Source organism: Alligator sinensis, unplaced genomic scaffold (assembly GCF_000455745.1).
Source record: "Alligator sinensis unplaced genomic scaffold, ASM45574v1 scaffold279_1, whole genome shotgun sequence".
In the NCBI taxonomy this organism is placed as follows: Eukaryota; Metazoa; Chordata; order Crocodylia; family Alligatoridae; genus Alligator; species Alligator sinensis.
In genome coordinates this window covers 25,545-42,451 of record NW_005842434.1, presented here as the reverse complement: position 1 = coordinate 42,451, position 16,907 = coordinate 25,545, and the positions used below count along the sequence as shown (strand labels likewise).

General features: G+C 43.4%; 1 protein-coding gene across 1 annotated transcript in view; it reads right to left on the bottom strand.

Moving 5' to 3' along the window:
* Nucleotides 1–16,907, bottom strand: part of FAM198A (family with sequence similarity 198 member A) — a 57,828-nt gene that overhangs the window by 18,052 nt on the left and 22,869 nt on the right. The window contains exon 2 of the mRNA XM_006030279.2: nucleotides 2,634–4,100. Within this exon, the coding sequence (XP_006030341.2) occupies nucleotides 2,634–4,100 (1,467 nt within the window). The remainder of the gene's footprint in view (nucleotides 1–2,633; nucleotides 4,101–16,907) is intronic.

The window sequence follows — 16,907 nt, the reverse complement described above, 5'->3', positions numbered from 1 at the left end:
TGCATCCACAGATGCATCTCAAGCAGGTCCAAGGAGGTGATCCTCCCCCTCTCCCCGACACTGGACAGGCCGCAGTTGGAGTACTGCATCCAGTTCTGGGCGCCGCACTTCAGGAGGGATGTGGCCAATATGAAAAGGGTCCAAAGAAGGGCCACCTGCATGATCAGGGGTCAGCAGGACAGGTCCTACGAGGAGAGGCCGAGGGACCTGAACCTGTTCAGCCTCCAAAAGAGAAGGCTGAGGGGGGATCTAGTGGCAGTCTACAAACTAGTCAAGGGAGACCAGCAGGCATTGGGAGAGTCCCTGTTCCCCCGAGCAATCCCAGGAGTTACAAGAAACAACGGGCACAAGCTAGCGGAGGGTAGTTTCCGGCTAGACATTAGGAAGCGCTATTTCACTGTCAGGGCGGCTAGGACCTGGAACCAATTTCCAAAAGAAGTGGTGCTGGCTCCTACCCTGGGGGTTTTTAAAAAGGAGGCTGGACGAACATCTGGCCGGGGTCGTTTGACCCCAGTATTCTTTCCTGCCACGGCAGGGGGTCGAACTAGATGATCTCCATAAGTCCCTTCCGACCTTACCAACTATGAAACTATGAAACTCCCATGTGCCAGCCTAACCCATGCACTGGTGGGATCCAGCCTTCAGGGCCCTGTCACCTGGCCTGCAGGGCTCCTAGGGCTCCAGAACTGTGGTGACTGGGGAGTGGTGGCAGTGCTAATTGCCACAACTTAATCCAGAGTGAAATTTCTGAACCTGTGGGGAGCCTGTGGGCCAGATAACACTGCCCCATGTGCTAGATCCACTGGTTCATGGAGCTGGGCAGGTGAGTAGGGTCACTCCACCACACAAGGTCACACCATGACTAGGTTTGGTGGGCAGGGCCAAGCTAGTATGTCATCACTCCGTGGTTGGACCTGGTGTGCCAGACCACATCTACAGACCAACTTTGCACACTGACATCATGGTATATGAGGCCCACAGATCAATCCCACTCATGGGATCAGCTCAAGAACCAGCCCTACAACATCCATCTGGTTTATGGGGCCCAAAGGTTGAGCTACTTACCTACATTCTAGTCACTGTAGCTCCTTTGTCTTCAGTGGATCCACAGTGATTTATGACAGCAGTCAATGGGATGATTTGGCTGAGTAAAGCTTGTAAAATTAAATTCCATGTTACAGGTTTATTATCAAATGGTACTGAGAACTCTACTAATCTGAGTAAAGATTAGCACCCACAGGGTGATGATGTGGTGAGCAGGACAAAATGATAGCATTGTAAACCTATTTTAGTGCAGGAGTGGGGAGTCATTAGATAAATTATTAGATGCTGAGCGAATGCCACTCAGAGAAAAAAAACACCTCTGTTTTAAACTTTAATTTTTTTGTATTCAGCAGTGAGCCAGTTAAATGACAATCTGTATGGGAAAAATGCACCTGCCTCAGTCCTACTTAGAAAACAAATGAAATCAGTGGGTTTAATTTCTAACTTGAATTTTGATTTCTATAGTCTGCTTTCTCCGTCATTTTTTTTCTCTCCTCCACAGCATGATTTGGTCTGTGCTGTGTCTGAGATCAGGCTGCACAGTTGTGGATGGAGACCCTTGTATGGTTTTCTTTGACAATTCAGGAAACCAGACATCCTTGACAGGTAATCCAAGGTCTCTCACTGATATACTACATAGCCTTGCTTCCGGTCTTAGATTTCCTATAGGGAGAACTGGGATAATAACACTAGCTCAGCTCCCCCTTGGTGGAATTATTAAGGCTAATTTATATTTATAGAGCACTTATAAATATCACAAGCTAGGAACAAGGAAAGTCTTTTAGATGTGCTACGTATCATTATCACAGTAAAAGTGTTCTTATGCTGGGTTGCTTTGACTCACATTTCTTTGGTGCTTCAGAGTTGGAGGTCTTCATAAGTTCCCAGGGCACAGACAGAAGTGACAAGTTTTGCTGATCTTGCCCCTGAAAGTGCTCTACAGCCATGAGCAAACAGAACTGCACAGCTGCAAAGCACTTTAAAAGGGCCTGATCCCACAAAAATCTGAACCTTCATTGCACAAGGAGATGGAGACATTTCAAAACAGAGCATCTTCAGTAACTTCTGTCTGCATTGCCTCCCAGCCTGTCACTGTTTTCAGAATGGGAGGGGAGAAAGGGAACTCTCCAATCCACCCACCTCACCCTCCAGCACCAACTGGGGAACCACTAGAATGAGTTCCCTTTCCCCCACTCCCATTCTGAAAACAGTGTGGGCTGGGAGGGAGGAGGAGCCATTGCTAGGGGAAACCAGCTGCAGGCTTGAAGCCAGCCGCTACATTCCCCTCCCCCCTGGAACCAACAGTGAACTTCTGTTTGGTCCAGGAAAGTATTGTAACTCAGAACACGTCCTGCAAAGCATTCTGAGTTACACCAGGGAGACACACTTATGTCTGTGCCCCCAGTAATGTAAAACCCTCTGCTTTGCAAAGGTAAGTGATTACTTCACTGAAACAAGACTTGAAGCTATGTGCATTTATCTCCTTACAAATACATTACCACACAAACATACACAGAGTCCTATTTAATACCTTGGGAATGCAGAGAAGAAAGGAGAAAGAAAATAATTATTCTCAACACCCAGCATACCTGTAGAAGAAAATCAAAGAGTGCCAATTTGGTCCATTCTGTGTGCTGGATGCTCAAGCAAGGAGCTCTTCCAAGAGGTGCAGTGGAATCTACCATGCCGCACCGCAGCTGCAGTAGATCCTGGTACTGAAGCCACCCTAGTGCAAAGGAGTTCTGGTCATTGTTGACATCATCAAGGTGCTGGATATCTGGTGCCCACCATATAATGGGTCTCGCTTCACCGTTGGTGTATTTGTAGGGAAGCAGATGGCTCTTGAATTTACGGGCCACTGCAGGCAGACTCCTGTTCAACCCCAATACTCTGTCCAAATGGAAGGCTAGAACCTCATAGAGGTCACTGGGCCGTTTTATTAATCCACAGAACCCGTCCAAGCAAGGTCTTTTCAGGTCAGAGGAGACTGTGTCCTGGCCAGCTGAAAGGCTAACTCTGAGTATTTGCCCATGGGCAGGAATTCTGGTTTTGGACACCACCTCACTGTTTGCCAAAAGTTTCATCTTCTGCACATCGTCCTCTGTAAGCCACGGTGGTTTCTTCCCACCAAACCTCAGGCCACCTTTTCTTTGAGCAGGAAAGGCAGCCTCTGGCATCTTCATACACCACTCAGAGGTTTGTAACCTCTCTGCCATGTCCATCCAAAAGTGACCTCCCTGTTCTCCAGGATGTTGTGAGAGACTGTCTGCCCATCTCTTAGCACCAGTTGTGTTTTTGAAGGGAAGCCTGTTACCTGCTTCTGAGAGAAAAGCTTTCACCAATTCTGAATGCTGCTGCCCAGCCCCAGGTGAATGTGCTCCTGCTTTGTTCTGGTCCTGTGGCCCCACTTGGCCTACAGTAGAGTTCTTTAGAAGTGTAACAAACCCAGGACTTCCAGACCATACATGTCTTTTATTGCTGACTGAAAAAGAAGAGAAGGGGGCCCCCTTCCTTGATGGTCCCATAACAACTTTCTCCCTTTCAAGTGCATGGAAATTATCATTAAGCTCCCTTTTCTTTTCAGTGTTGGTCCTGAGGGGAATGCTTTCATACCATAGCTTACTGCTTTCTTCAGCGCTTTTCTTCATAATGTTACGTTTTCTCATCTGCCTATTGTGCTTTCTCTTCTCTTTCAACTGCTTGTGGTTTTGTGTGAGCTGGTCACCTGGCTTGTTCTTTTGCTTGTAAGCCAGCCTGGGTTTATGTGAGGCTTGCCTTCTCTGATTGGTGCCATGGGGAGTTTGGTCCCCTTTTCTATGGCCAAAACCCCTTGGCTGCCAAACAACGGAGTCAGTGGTATTCATCCACAGACGCCTGGGCTGGATAACTTTTCTGTGTGGTTCAGCTAGTGCCAAGTATTGGAAACCAGGCTCTACATAGCTGTTTGGACACCATGGAGGAAAACTAGTAAATGCCACCACAGACAAGGCAAGCAAGAAGCAGAATCCAGCCAGTGGTGGCTTTTTCAACTTCATCCTTCGCCATGATCTCCAAGCCTGCAAATTCAGAAAGGAAAAGCCTTATTGACTTTGCACTGTAGGGGCTGGCAAGTGCTACAGGAGAAGCAGTCGTCATGACAGATATTAGCCTGCTGGGACTTGGGCTGATCTGTGCAAATAATTACTGCTCTTAAAGGGGCTCATTTGTCTCCCACTGAAGCCAAAAGGAAAACCCCGCAAAGACCTCAGTGGGAACAGGATTAAGCCATGGTATGACAAGACTGACTTCACCAGGACTGAGTTTGGTCTGAGGAGCAGAAAAAAGTGGGAGAGAAAAAATTAAAAGGCAGATTTCCTTAATCCCAAACTGTACAGCATCCCAGGCTCTAGAAAAAAAAGTCTCTCTGACTTGCTAACGGACTAGTAACATCTTATTATAAGCGACAGCGGGAACAGAAGGAGAGTTTAAAAGAACATCTGTCTGGGCATAGATTAACACTCTATAACATAATGTTCCTCAGTGGTGGACTTTATAATTTTGCAGGTCATTGATCTGTATTTACTAGCTATCTCTATGTCTCTGCCCTGAACTCTGTTTCATTCTAGTTGCTGCTGTGTCCCGGTGCACACCCTGTGTTCTGTTGGATGACACATTTCATCCCCTTTATCTTTTTTTCTCACCAGAAGCTCTATATCCATTTTTTTCTCATGACATCTTTTATTCTTAGAACATCTTTTATGGCCCTGCGCATCTTGCAGCCTCATACTCTTCCACCTAATATTACTTTCCAGTTCCCTTCCTGAGTTGACGCTCCCTAGATTTCATAGATTTTGGGGGTCGGAAGGGACCTCAGTAGATCATCGAGTCTGACAACCTGCCCTGTGCAGGAAAGAGCCCTGGGGTCAGATGACCCCAGCCCCAGGTGTTTGTCCAGTCTTCTCTTAAAGACCCCCAAGGTAAGGGAGAGCACCACCTCCCTTGGAAGCCCATTTCAGATTCTGGTAACCCTTACCAGGAAGTTCTTCCTGATGTCTAGTTTAATCTGCTGTCTGTCAGTTTGTGGCCGTTGTTTCTAGTTACTCCAAGAGGTGCCTTGGTAAACAGAGTATCTCCTATCTCTTGCTGCCCTCTCCCCCTTCCTGCAATGAGTTTGTAGAAGGCCACTATATTACCTCTCAGCCTTCTCTTATGGAGGCTGAAGAGATCCTGGTCCCTTCCTTTGCTAATCTCCACCCCATCCCTATCCGTGTTTGCACAGACAATCTGTTTGTACAGATAAAGATGTACTGTTATGTGCACAGTGGTAGTGCCTGAGTACTCCAGTCATGGAACATGAGACACCTTAAAAAAAAAGAAGAAAAAGATGGACCCTGCCCCAAAACACTTACAATCTAAAACAAGGATTGGAAGATAAAAACATTTGGAGGGGAGATTTGGAAAAGTAAACCATGAAAGCAGGTGTAATCCTATTTAAAGAGTTCAGCAGAAATCAAATTCAATTACGATACAGTCTCCACCTCAACATTGCTCCACGGGAGTAGTCAGCTATGCCAGCCCTTTTCCTTGAGCAGCTTATTTCCCCCTCATGCTGGCTCAATTATGTTGATCACCTCCAAGTGGTGGCGGACCCTCTATGCACGTAATCAATACAAAGGAATAATAACACATCACAAAACCCTCTATTCCTCTGCAGGCTGAACAGTAGGGCCCAGAAGTGACCCACTACATGCTATCAAACCAGCTTCCTCTTTTATTATCCAAAGAAACTGATTTCCCTGCCAGATGAATATTGAGTGAGGTACTTTAATGGCTTTCCAAGCCCATCAGTCAGTCTTGTGAGGTAGCAGAAGACTGTGGGTGAGTGTAGCCTCATCTTCCTAAGACACAAAGTCAAGAGCTGATTCAGAGCTGATGTAGTACCAGGGGTACATACATGGGTCAGGAGAGCTCTCCAACTAAAGCACTTCCTCCAGCTTGACAGAACCAAGCATATTCCTCTAAGAGGTATTCATCTACCCAGCTTTCATTGTACTTTTGAATGTGCTTGGTTTGATGACCAAATCGGCCAGCTCCCACCTCTCTGTTTTCTCTTGGAAAGCCTAATCTCTAAGAACTGACTGATCTGCAACCCTTGGGGCATCTTTGGCAAAAGAAGAATTCTTAAGATTAAAAAATACTTGCAAGATGATTTACATCAAGTGTCTACTGACAGGCATCCTATGTAAGAAGCCAGTCAAAGCAGGAGCTAACCTTTTACAGATTTTCAGGAGTTTAATTGTAAAATAAGAAATATAGGAGGAAAGTATTGCTACTGATATCCTCTTCATGTTGGATATTTAGTTTTAAAAACTTAAACAAAAAAAAAAATCAGTAACATTTCATTTCATTTCCATGATCTTTTTCATTTAGTAGGTAACTGATGAGATATGAATGCTTCCATCACTTCAGTTTGTTTAAATCTCACCCAGATTACTAATGACTTTCCCATCTGAAATGCGGTGTTAGTTCATTTGCCAATAGGCAGGTATCACTATCACAGTTGACACTAATAGTATTATGGGTCCCCTCATTGATACTCTTACCAGGCAGACTTTGGTTCAATTTCCAATAAATTGAATGAGCTGGAAGAATGAACTACTTCATCACTCTTAGAGCAGCAGTTCCAATGTTTTTGAGCTGCAGTGTCACTCCCAGGCTCACGACCCAACTTATCACTGGTTTGTAACCTTGAAGTCGAAGCCTTTTCAGTGCCCACAACTCCATTGGTGAGTACTGCAACCCTAAACAGGGTTGACTCCTACTTTTAAAACTGTTGCCCTAAAGGCGGTTTCTCCGGGTCAGATTTGAAGCATGTAGCAGGGCAACATGGGGAGCTGCATTGCACCTATTGTCTGTTGTGCACCTACTATATAAGCAAAGAATCTCATGCTCCAGGGCTTTTGATCTGGCTTAAAAACCACTTTAAAAATGTTACATTAAAATAGAAAAATAGATTTTTAAAAAAGTCTCTGCCATTTATCACTATTCACAAACTTGAAACAGATACAAGTTGTTGTAAACTAGAGAGGCAAAACAGATGACATCTAGGTCAAGATGATGGTTATCCTCTTGTCAGTGACATGGAACATAAACTCAAACTGCAGAATGGGTGGGGGGAGCAGTCCTTGAAAGTGCCAGATCAGAAATGGATATATTATCATTATTTTGCCATCATGAGAAACTCAGTGCAATGATCTATTTGACTGTCATTTTGCAACAAAGTCCAATTTGTTATATTCCAGTCAACGCTTCCCTCCCCTACTCTCCCCCACGGGTGAAATCCTGACCCTCTTCAAGTCAATGGTAAATTTGTTAGCGACTAGAGTGAAACCATGTTTCTCAGAGTAAATTTCACACTTCCAGCTTCAATATCGCTTTCTCATCTATTAGAATGATAACCTCGATTCATTTCAATTCCATCAGTGTACCTTTGGCTCCAATCTTGAGAATGTTTAGGCACATGCCTTGCCCTATCACTGTGAACAGCCCTGATTAATCGAAGTGGGACTGCTCACAGTAGTAAAATGAAGAATGTATATAAGTGTTTGAAGGATTGGGGTGATTTAGATGAGTTGACTAGGCACCTAAACAGGACTTAGATGTAGAGATGGCCAATATAGCAGTATAGGTGTGATAGCATGGGGCTCCACCCAGGTTCACATATCAAGCTTTTGAGGGGATCTCTACACAGAGCTGCATTAGGCCACGTAGCTATAACCTGAATTGTTTCATTTCTTCTTGTCATTGTGAAAAAAATGACTCCTGTGCATCAAAAGAAATTATCCTATAGTTGTGGATGGTCCTGCTTTGAGTAGGGGCTCAGACTAGATGATGTCCTGAGGTCCCTTCCAACCCTAATTATGTATGATTCTATGATCCCATGTTTCGTACTGCCTGATGTCACCTGTCTGTTCCCCCTCTCTCCCCCCTGCACACAAATAGCAGTCTGGAAATAAATATCTTCACAGCTATCCCTTTCCTACCTGTGCCCCAGTGTCACTGCACTCCCACAGCAAAAAGCCATTACCTCCTTTTCCTGAAAACCCAAGCAGAATCATATGAATTGCTGCAGTTTCCAGCAAGTAACTTTATACTACTGCTACTCAGGTTACATGAACATGTCTTAGGTCAAGGGATAGTACTGTCTTTCCGTTCTCATGCAACTGGATCCTATTTATGTTTATGACTATTTAGGCTGAATAACCACCAAGGGAAAGCACTAGAGGAACAGAACAAGTAAGCAAATTTCTACATGCGTCAGTGCAGTAAGGGCTACATTTACAGCTAGTGGCTTTACTGTACACACTGGGCACGCCTACATGAAACACTATGGCGACCTAGCTCATTGCTATGGTGATGTAGCATCAGCAGGCATGAACCAGGATGCCAAAGCTACTGTGCAGCAGCAACAAGCTACTACACAGTAGTTCATTGCTACTGCACAGTAGAGTCAGAAATGACCCATGCACTGCCAGGACTGTGTAGTACCAACTGAGCAGTTAGGGGCTCATGTAGACGTGCCCACTGAGTAGAGAAAGGTTTGAACAGATGCCTGGATAGGAACGCTTGCTATCAAGCTCCAAGGTAGTTTGCATCTGGGTCTGAACTTTGCCTATGGTTCCTTTCACTTCTGTAGACTCAGCTAACAACCCAGATCCAAACACATGCAGGCTCAAAGACAGTTTGGGGCTGTACCTTGATGCTGCCCATTGCCAGCGTGAGTACAAATACAGTAAAAGCTCTGTTATCTGGCATCCATGGGGAATGGGGGTTGCTGGTTAATTAAATATGCCGGTTATCTGAGAGTTATAAGTCACAATACAGCACAAGCACAATGCGATCACAATGGCGGATGTGTACAATTGAGACTGCCGCTAGCAACACCGCTTGGCAGCGTCTTGAAGCATCTGTAAACAGCAGATCTATGAGAAGCATACGGCAAGGTGCCGGATGGCTATCAGAATACTTCCGGATACGTGAAGGACAACTTGTATTGCCATCTATGACAGAGGCCAGTTAATAGAGCATTCGGGATGGTTAAGTGCCGGATAACACAGCTTTTACTGTATTATCATTTATATATTTGCTCAACTCATGCTGCGGATGCTAGAAAATAGGGCTGTGCAAAACAGCACCATTTCATTTCGACTTCCATTTCACCATTTTGAAGGGACTGTGTTTCATTTTGAAGCACTGTTCCATTTCATTTCATTGAAACTGTTCCGCTGTGTCAACGCATTTCAGCTCATCGTCCATAAGCTATAATGGGGAATCCTGAAAATGCCTAAAACTTGGTCATTTCATGCCTAATTTAGATGAAAATTGCAGAGATGGTAGCCCCTTCTCAGGGCATGAAGCGTGCCAAGTTTCAAGGAGATCAGTACAGAGGTTTCTGGGAAACTGCTCCTTAAACTATTCAAAGCAAAACTCATGACACTTGCTGGCAGTGCCAGCCTCCTTTCATCTGGCACACAGATCTGGGGCCCCGCACCCCCAGGAGGGCTGTGGGGCTGTGCCAGACTCCTCCTGAGGTTGCGGGCACCTGGATCTGTTCACCGGATGACAGGAGGCATGCCAGATGAGAGGAGGCTGCCGCTGCTGCTGCCTGGGACCAGCACTGAAGGCAAGTAAGCCCAGCTTTGAAATTCGAAACATTTTGAACCTTTTAAAACATTTTGAGTGCCCTAGTTTTGTTTTGAAGGTGTTTTGAAGCCTTTTGTTTAATTTCAATTTCACTTTTTTGAGCTCAAAACGCGTCGAAACAGCTTAGAAACGCCCAGCGAAATTTTGCACAGCCCTACGAAAAAATAGGAATATTGCCCAAAAGAATTTCTCTGTAAATTCAGTTTGGAGACAAGACACATTTCCTCCCCCGACAAGACATGATATTCAAGCTGGAATACATAGCCCTTGGGAGGATTTCCCCTTCCCATGTTAACTAGTGGACAGGAGACTTCTCCTCCATCAGAGGAGAAGCTGTAGGCAGCCCTCCACAGGCTTCCTAAGGAGCCCCAGCATAGGGTTGTGTTAGGCGCAAGGATAAGAGGTGGCAAAGGGGGGTTCTACAAGCAGGACAGTCTACATTGCTACAGGGATTCTCAGCTGCCGCAGAGCAGTCTATAGCAGTGTTTCCCAACCAGTGTGCTGTGGCACAAAAGCGTGCCGTCAGGAATGAACAGGTGAATTTTACCATGGCAATGAGCTACAATAGGGATGAGGATGTGGAATGCCTTAACAGGTGCGCCGCAGATAATTTGTTTTAATGTAAGTGTGCTTTGGGCTGGAAAAAGTTGGGAAACACTGGTCTATAGACACTGAGTTAGGCCAATAGCATGAAGCTTCTGGATGCCCCAATACAGGATTTGAGTCTTGGTGCTTCTTCCATGAGAGTTAAGTGGTTCATGTGCTACTGACATTATCTGAAGCATTTCCATTAGACTTCTAAGATAACATGAGCTTTTGCTACAGGCTGTTTTACAGCCATTACAGGGCAGTTGTTAAATAACAGAAGATCTTTAGGGGACATCTTGGAGCACCAACCATTTCACATTCCTTTATTGTAACCCCTGAGTATTTAAAAACATAATTGTAGATACAATGAGAGATGCCCCTTTCTCACAACTGCCAGGCATGTCCAGGATTGAGCACATTTTGCTGAGCAAAGCCAAGCCTCTGCTTTCATTCCTACAATGCATGGTTTCTTTTAGCCTCCTGACCTCAAGGCCGTGGAGCTGGCAGGGCCCCCTGCCAACAGCTACACCACAAGCTGCTTAGGATGAGAGAAGTCCTCACATGAAATGCCAGAATTTGCTGTATGGTCTTTGTTCAGTAGCTACACATTGGCTATCACAAAGCTTAATCCCATGTTGCATGGATGAAAAGTGTTTTGCTGGGTTTTTTTTATTTCCTGGCATGGTCTCCACCATAGTGCAAGTCATAAAACCACTAACACATACCTGATCCTCTGCCGTAAATCCTGCTTTCCAGATTCCCATGGTGTTTCCCATTTTTTTCCTTTCTCCTGTGCCTGACTCCCCAAATAACCCCTCTGCTGAAGGAGGGTGTGGCTGTACTATAGAGTTGCAGCTTCAAATACAAGCCCAACAGCATCCACCCCCTCTAGTGGGGACAAGGGAGTTCTCCTGCCACAAAAGTTACCTCTGCATCCTTGAACAGAAAAACTTTACCAACAGAAGTCTTCTTCTGATAGTTGTGCTGTGTCCATCACCAGTGTTCATACCCATTTCTTTGTCCTCTTCTCATGTGCCCTAGCCAATGGAGCAACGATGGCCAAACTTTGTAATGTGGGCCGGGCCCGAGACTATACCGTGAAGGCTGGTCTACACCCAACTTACAGAAATACACTCTACCATTTGAAGCACCTTTATGTCCTTATAACTATGTTCACACTAAGGATTCCCTTCATTTAACTATAACAGTTTCAAACCAATATAGTCAAACACTGTGTATGGACAAGACCCAAAAGGAGATGAGCAGTTTGGGTACCATGATGTGCTGACTGAATCACTGCTGTTTCAACATCTGGAGTAGATTTCACAGTTCAGCGTGCCTTGGTGTGTTTTTGATTAGTGGTTTTATGGTGATATACAATGCAGTTCATGGAAAAACACCAGAAGTTGTTCTATCCCATATTTAGGAGGGATTCAAGTCTGAGTTACTGGGTCTGGAGTCAAAATTTTCTGCTTGCCAAATGCAAGGAACTGTGTGAGGAATGATATTACCAACTTTTGCTTTATGTGCCTTTTTGTACAATAATTTATATCTTTTATTCTTTCTACTTTTACAAGAGATCGGTAGAAACTGTAGGCTGGAAATGGGAGCATTAGAAGCAAATGCAGAGGTTATTCTTCATTGCTTAGGCAATATGTCTGAGAGCTGACCTCAAATAATCCCTTGTATTATAGCACGCCTCCTTGATGTATAGAATGCTAGCTGTGCATTTATTTTCTTCTACAACATAGAATAATGTTTCCTAGGAAGTAAATTCAGACTAGTCTCATTGGTACTGGGCTTGAATTTCCCTGCTGTTAAAGGTGGTTACATTTTATAACTCTCTGTCCCCAGTTATCCTACCATTTCTACTTTCTGCAGAAAGAAAGATTTTCACTCACAGCACTTAGATTGTAGCAGGAATTTCCGAAGGAGAAGAAGAGAGTTAGGTACCCAAATTCCACTTAAAATCTCAATTTATAAATCCTGAGAATGATTCAGAAGCTGCTTCCAACACATAATAATAGCCTAAAACTGCCCTGGAAAGAGAAAGCATGAACTCATTTGAACTGCAGAAAATCAGATGGGTTATGCAAAGCCTCTTTGTAGTTTTATGGCTTTCATGCAAAATAAAACCATACGACTTTGCATGAAAGAAACCCCAGCTGTCAGCAACACCACATACATGTGGTCTGCGGAACAGAACTCTCAACTCCAAACACAGGCCTCCAACACATGTTTTCGCTTGCTGTCCCAAGGAGCAATACTAATAAACAGCTGGGTGAAAAATTTAATGAAACCTAAAACCAGAAGCAACTCCTCTGGTCAATGCATTTCACTGCATGCCTGCAACCCTGGCCCAGACTTAACAAGACTTAACAAGCTTTTTTGGTGAACCAAGGTCTGAGTTTCAAATGAATCTGAGTCCACATGTGGTTTAAAAGGAGGCAATGCAAAATTCAAGGGATGTGCATGGAGACCAGCCAAAACAGCAGTAGTGACTGCAACTAGAAGCTCAGTGTGAACCTCTGGGTGATAGTGGTGCATATGTGGAAAATATACATGAAACAGCTCAATTTGTTTAAATATTTGCCTGGATCCTTTTGACTACAGGTCACTGTGAGTAAAGAGCCTTTCTATACTCCAACCACTGGGGGTCCAACCACAGGGAGCCTTTCTATACTCCAGCCACTTAAATGTCCCTAAACACCTGGATTCCAGCCAGGAGAGGGTGACAATGTACATAAAAGCTTGTAAATGGCATGGCTGGGATTCTAGCACTTTTGAAGTTGGTGCTGCTACATATATTAAATAAAACAGTACCACACATTATTGCTAGAACAGCCATTACAATTCTAAAGGTTTAGAGAGTCTAATAAATATATATGTTGCTATGGGAAAAAGAGACCCTGACAAGTTGTCTTTGAAAAGTGAGACTTTTTCAAACAATTGCCCTGGATACTGGAAATTAAATGTATGTTAAAATAAATCTGATTTTGCATCCCCTGCCAAATTTGCAATGTAAATCAAACACTGAAGTCATAATTCAGCACTCCCAGCAAAGAAATGATACAAGGTCCAATTACAAAGTCTAAGACAAAGGATATTATACTGCGAGGAGACAAATGTAATGCTTAGAACATGGGGTTGAGTTCCAGTCTGCCTTTGTAACTGTTTATTTTGGAAACACAATTATAACTATGGTAGACATAGCAAAACGTTATAGAGTCAGAGGAAGGATAAGCAATTGTGGGAAGAGAAGCTTGAAATCAGAACTAAGAAGCTAATGGAGCTGGACCTAACAGAGCTGGACCTGCTTCCAGGAGTTCACAACAATTACATTGAGCAGCTTTAAAAAGAACAGTGTTCTACATTCAGGACAGTATACACAGGAACCAGGACAAACAGGATTACTCTTGAGTAATCAAGTCCAGTCCCTTAATACCACAGGCAACCATTTCATAATCCCTTTTATATCAAGCTCCATTAAAAAAATCAGGTAGAGGTTTCCTGCCTTCACTGGAAAGCTACACCAGAACCTCATTTGTCTGGTGGTTAGAAGCCTTCTTCTAATTTTCATCCGAAATGGAATCCTGGCCAATATACCACCAATTTACAAGTTGTTTTGTGCCAACACTGTTGTTCCTTCTTTTCCCACTCTGGTGTTCACCTCCTGGTGACAGCAATTGTAACTCCTCTCACCTTTGTTCTAATAGGCTCTTCCACTGAGACACAACCCTTTCTGGGATGAATAAAGTATCCAGTCTGTGCTAGGAACCAACCAAGCTGGAATCTACCGGGGATATGATGGAGACTAAGCCAATCCAACTCTTGTGCTCTTCAGTGGCCACAAGGCTTTGGCCTTAGCACATAAAGGACAACATAATAAGATAATGTAAAAAAAGTGCAATTCTGGGTCAGACCAAAACATTCATCCAGCCCAGGGTCTTCTCTCCAACAGTGGAAAGTAGCAGATGTTTTAGAGGAAGAATAAAAGAAACAGGGCACATGTGGAGTGATCTATCCCTGCTAAACCCTTATAGTTGAATGCAGTCATACATTTAGGGGTGTCCTGAGTCTGAAGTTACATCCCTGATGGTTGTGTTTAATAGCCTCAAAATCTAATCCTTTTTTGAACTATTAGCGTCCACAATATCTTGTGGCAATGGGTTCTACAAGCTAATTGTGTATCAAAGAGCACTTCCTTCTGTTTGTTTTACCAGCTGCCTGGTAATTTAATTGGGTGCACTCTAGTTCTTTTAACCCTTCAGTGCTGTCCTTGAGCATCACAGCAAACAAGCTACAGAATCACCAATAGCAACAGGATTAGGATGGTAATGCTTCCTGAACGAGCCAGTGAGGGCACAGTTGAAGTGATTGAGCTTTACATCTCTCATGTAAATGTTTCTCTTATGAGAATATTCATTGGGCCTGATTCTTCTCTCATGCTAGTCTTGTATCAAAGCAGCTCTGATTGACTTCCATCCTATTTACACTACTACAAGTGAGCAGAGGATCAGCCACATGGTTAAGAAAGTATTGTATAAATATCAGTAGATGAATAGTTCTATGTCAGGACCACACGCAGAATAGGGCACAGAGGCCTTCAAGACTGGAGAGGATTTTATGCTTTTAGACATCTAATGATAATCCTTCTGGGTTCCATCTGTTAGTCATTTACTCAGTGGATGAAACAGGAAAGGATTGTTCTTCTGTAGGAAAGAATGGAAAAGGCTTAAATGCCTTATCTTAATTCTATGCAGAAACTGTCCATCTGCACTCACACATGGTAAAGATTTGGAATCACATGAAAATAAATAGCACCTTTTGGAGGTAAGGTGCCTCTGACTTTTTAATTTTATGGCATTTATACATGTGCTCCGAGAGCTGCTCTAATTAAAGTGCCTGGAGCATCTCATGTATCAGCGTCTCTGCGCTGAAAAATGGTGGCACTTTAATGAGCTTTAGTTAAAGTGTTCGCACAGCCATTTTTCAATGCAAGGACACTGATACACAAGATGCTGGAGTCTGCTGGAGCGTGGTAATTACCATGCTCCAGCAGACTTGGTTAATTGAGTCTGCTTCAACACGTTGTAATTACAGCATGTCAGAGCAGGCTCACTGCACGTGTATATGCACCCTTAGTGCTCAAGTTCTAGCTCAATTATCTCCCTCTTACAGCTCATATAAAGATATACAACAATGTGCAGTGGGAGCAATCTTGCACGGTGTTGAGTATTCTCAGCTCTTTGGCCAGTCGTTCTCAACTGGAGTGCTGTAGCACCCTAGGGTGTGGTAAGATCCTTTTAAGGGTGCTGCACAATGTTAGCTCTGCTAAGTGTGCAAACATCTACATGATTCACAAGATAAATCCAGAGATTTAAAATAGGATCTATAGTATCAAAAACATTCTGGCCCATTGTGGTCTTTCTGAGTTCTTTACTGGAGAAGAATTGCTGTATCATTTTTCTGTAGTCAAAAAAGTAAATTAAGGCTGAGGGGGGGCATTTCCCACTTCAATGAGTGAAGGCAGTAGCACAGCATGTTGCTTATATATCTTCAGCTGACCCAGTCAGGACTGGCTGGCCAAGCTCAGCTCTTTTCACGCTATGACAACATACCACCATTTTATATTAGTACATTTTATATTAGAGCATCCACTCAGGTGAGTTGTGCTGTTTGTTGTGATGATCAATTATTCACTTTTTAATTAATATAATACAGCTGACATAATGGACAAGTCTGTTATAAAAAAGCAAATAGTTGACGAGCCACATAGTGAAATTATAATGAATGTGTTCAGAGAGAGATGAACCTGAAGCATGCACAGGTTCAAGTAGTGGGTTTAAAACATAACTGAAAGTAGGTAAGCTAAGATGTACAATGTCCACCCCCACCCCCCAACACTGCACTTCTGTTACATTTAAGAGTGCTGTAACTTAATAGCACTACAGAAAGTGCTGTAAATTATAGTGCTGTAAATGTGTAGGTAGCACTTCTGTACACTTTGTGAAAAAGGTACAGTTAACTGACATAGTACAAGAAGCTAGTTAAGAGCTGCAGAAGTGATTGCTAAACAAATGAAAGCTCCCACAGTAGGTGAGACATTGATATTTTCAGCATGCAATGCAATAATAAGGATTATGTTTGGTCATGAAGCTGAAAAGAGAATATCCTGGCATTTCAACAACAGCTAAAAATCTTGCTGAGATTTTCTCTCTTGCATTTAGTGACTTGGGGTTCTCTGCTTTAACCAACATAAAAAACAAGAAGAGAGAAATACTTTGTTGAGTGAAAAAGTGTCTTTCTTCAGTTTGGCCATAAATTCAAGAAATTTGCAAGAACTGCCAGGCTGAAGTGTCTCATTAATTATAATACTATTACTCATGTATTCTTTTTCCATTTAAAAAAATGTGTTTGCAGTCATATTCTATTTATGCACTGTAATAAATAAATTAGTTTCTAAAATGGGGTGCCAATAATTCAGAAATGTTATGGGCGGGTGACTAGAGCCTAAAAACTTTAAGAACTACTGTCCTCAGGGGAATTCAAAAGCAGCCAGGAGAACCTCAGTGCTTTGCAAGACTGGCTCC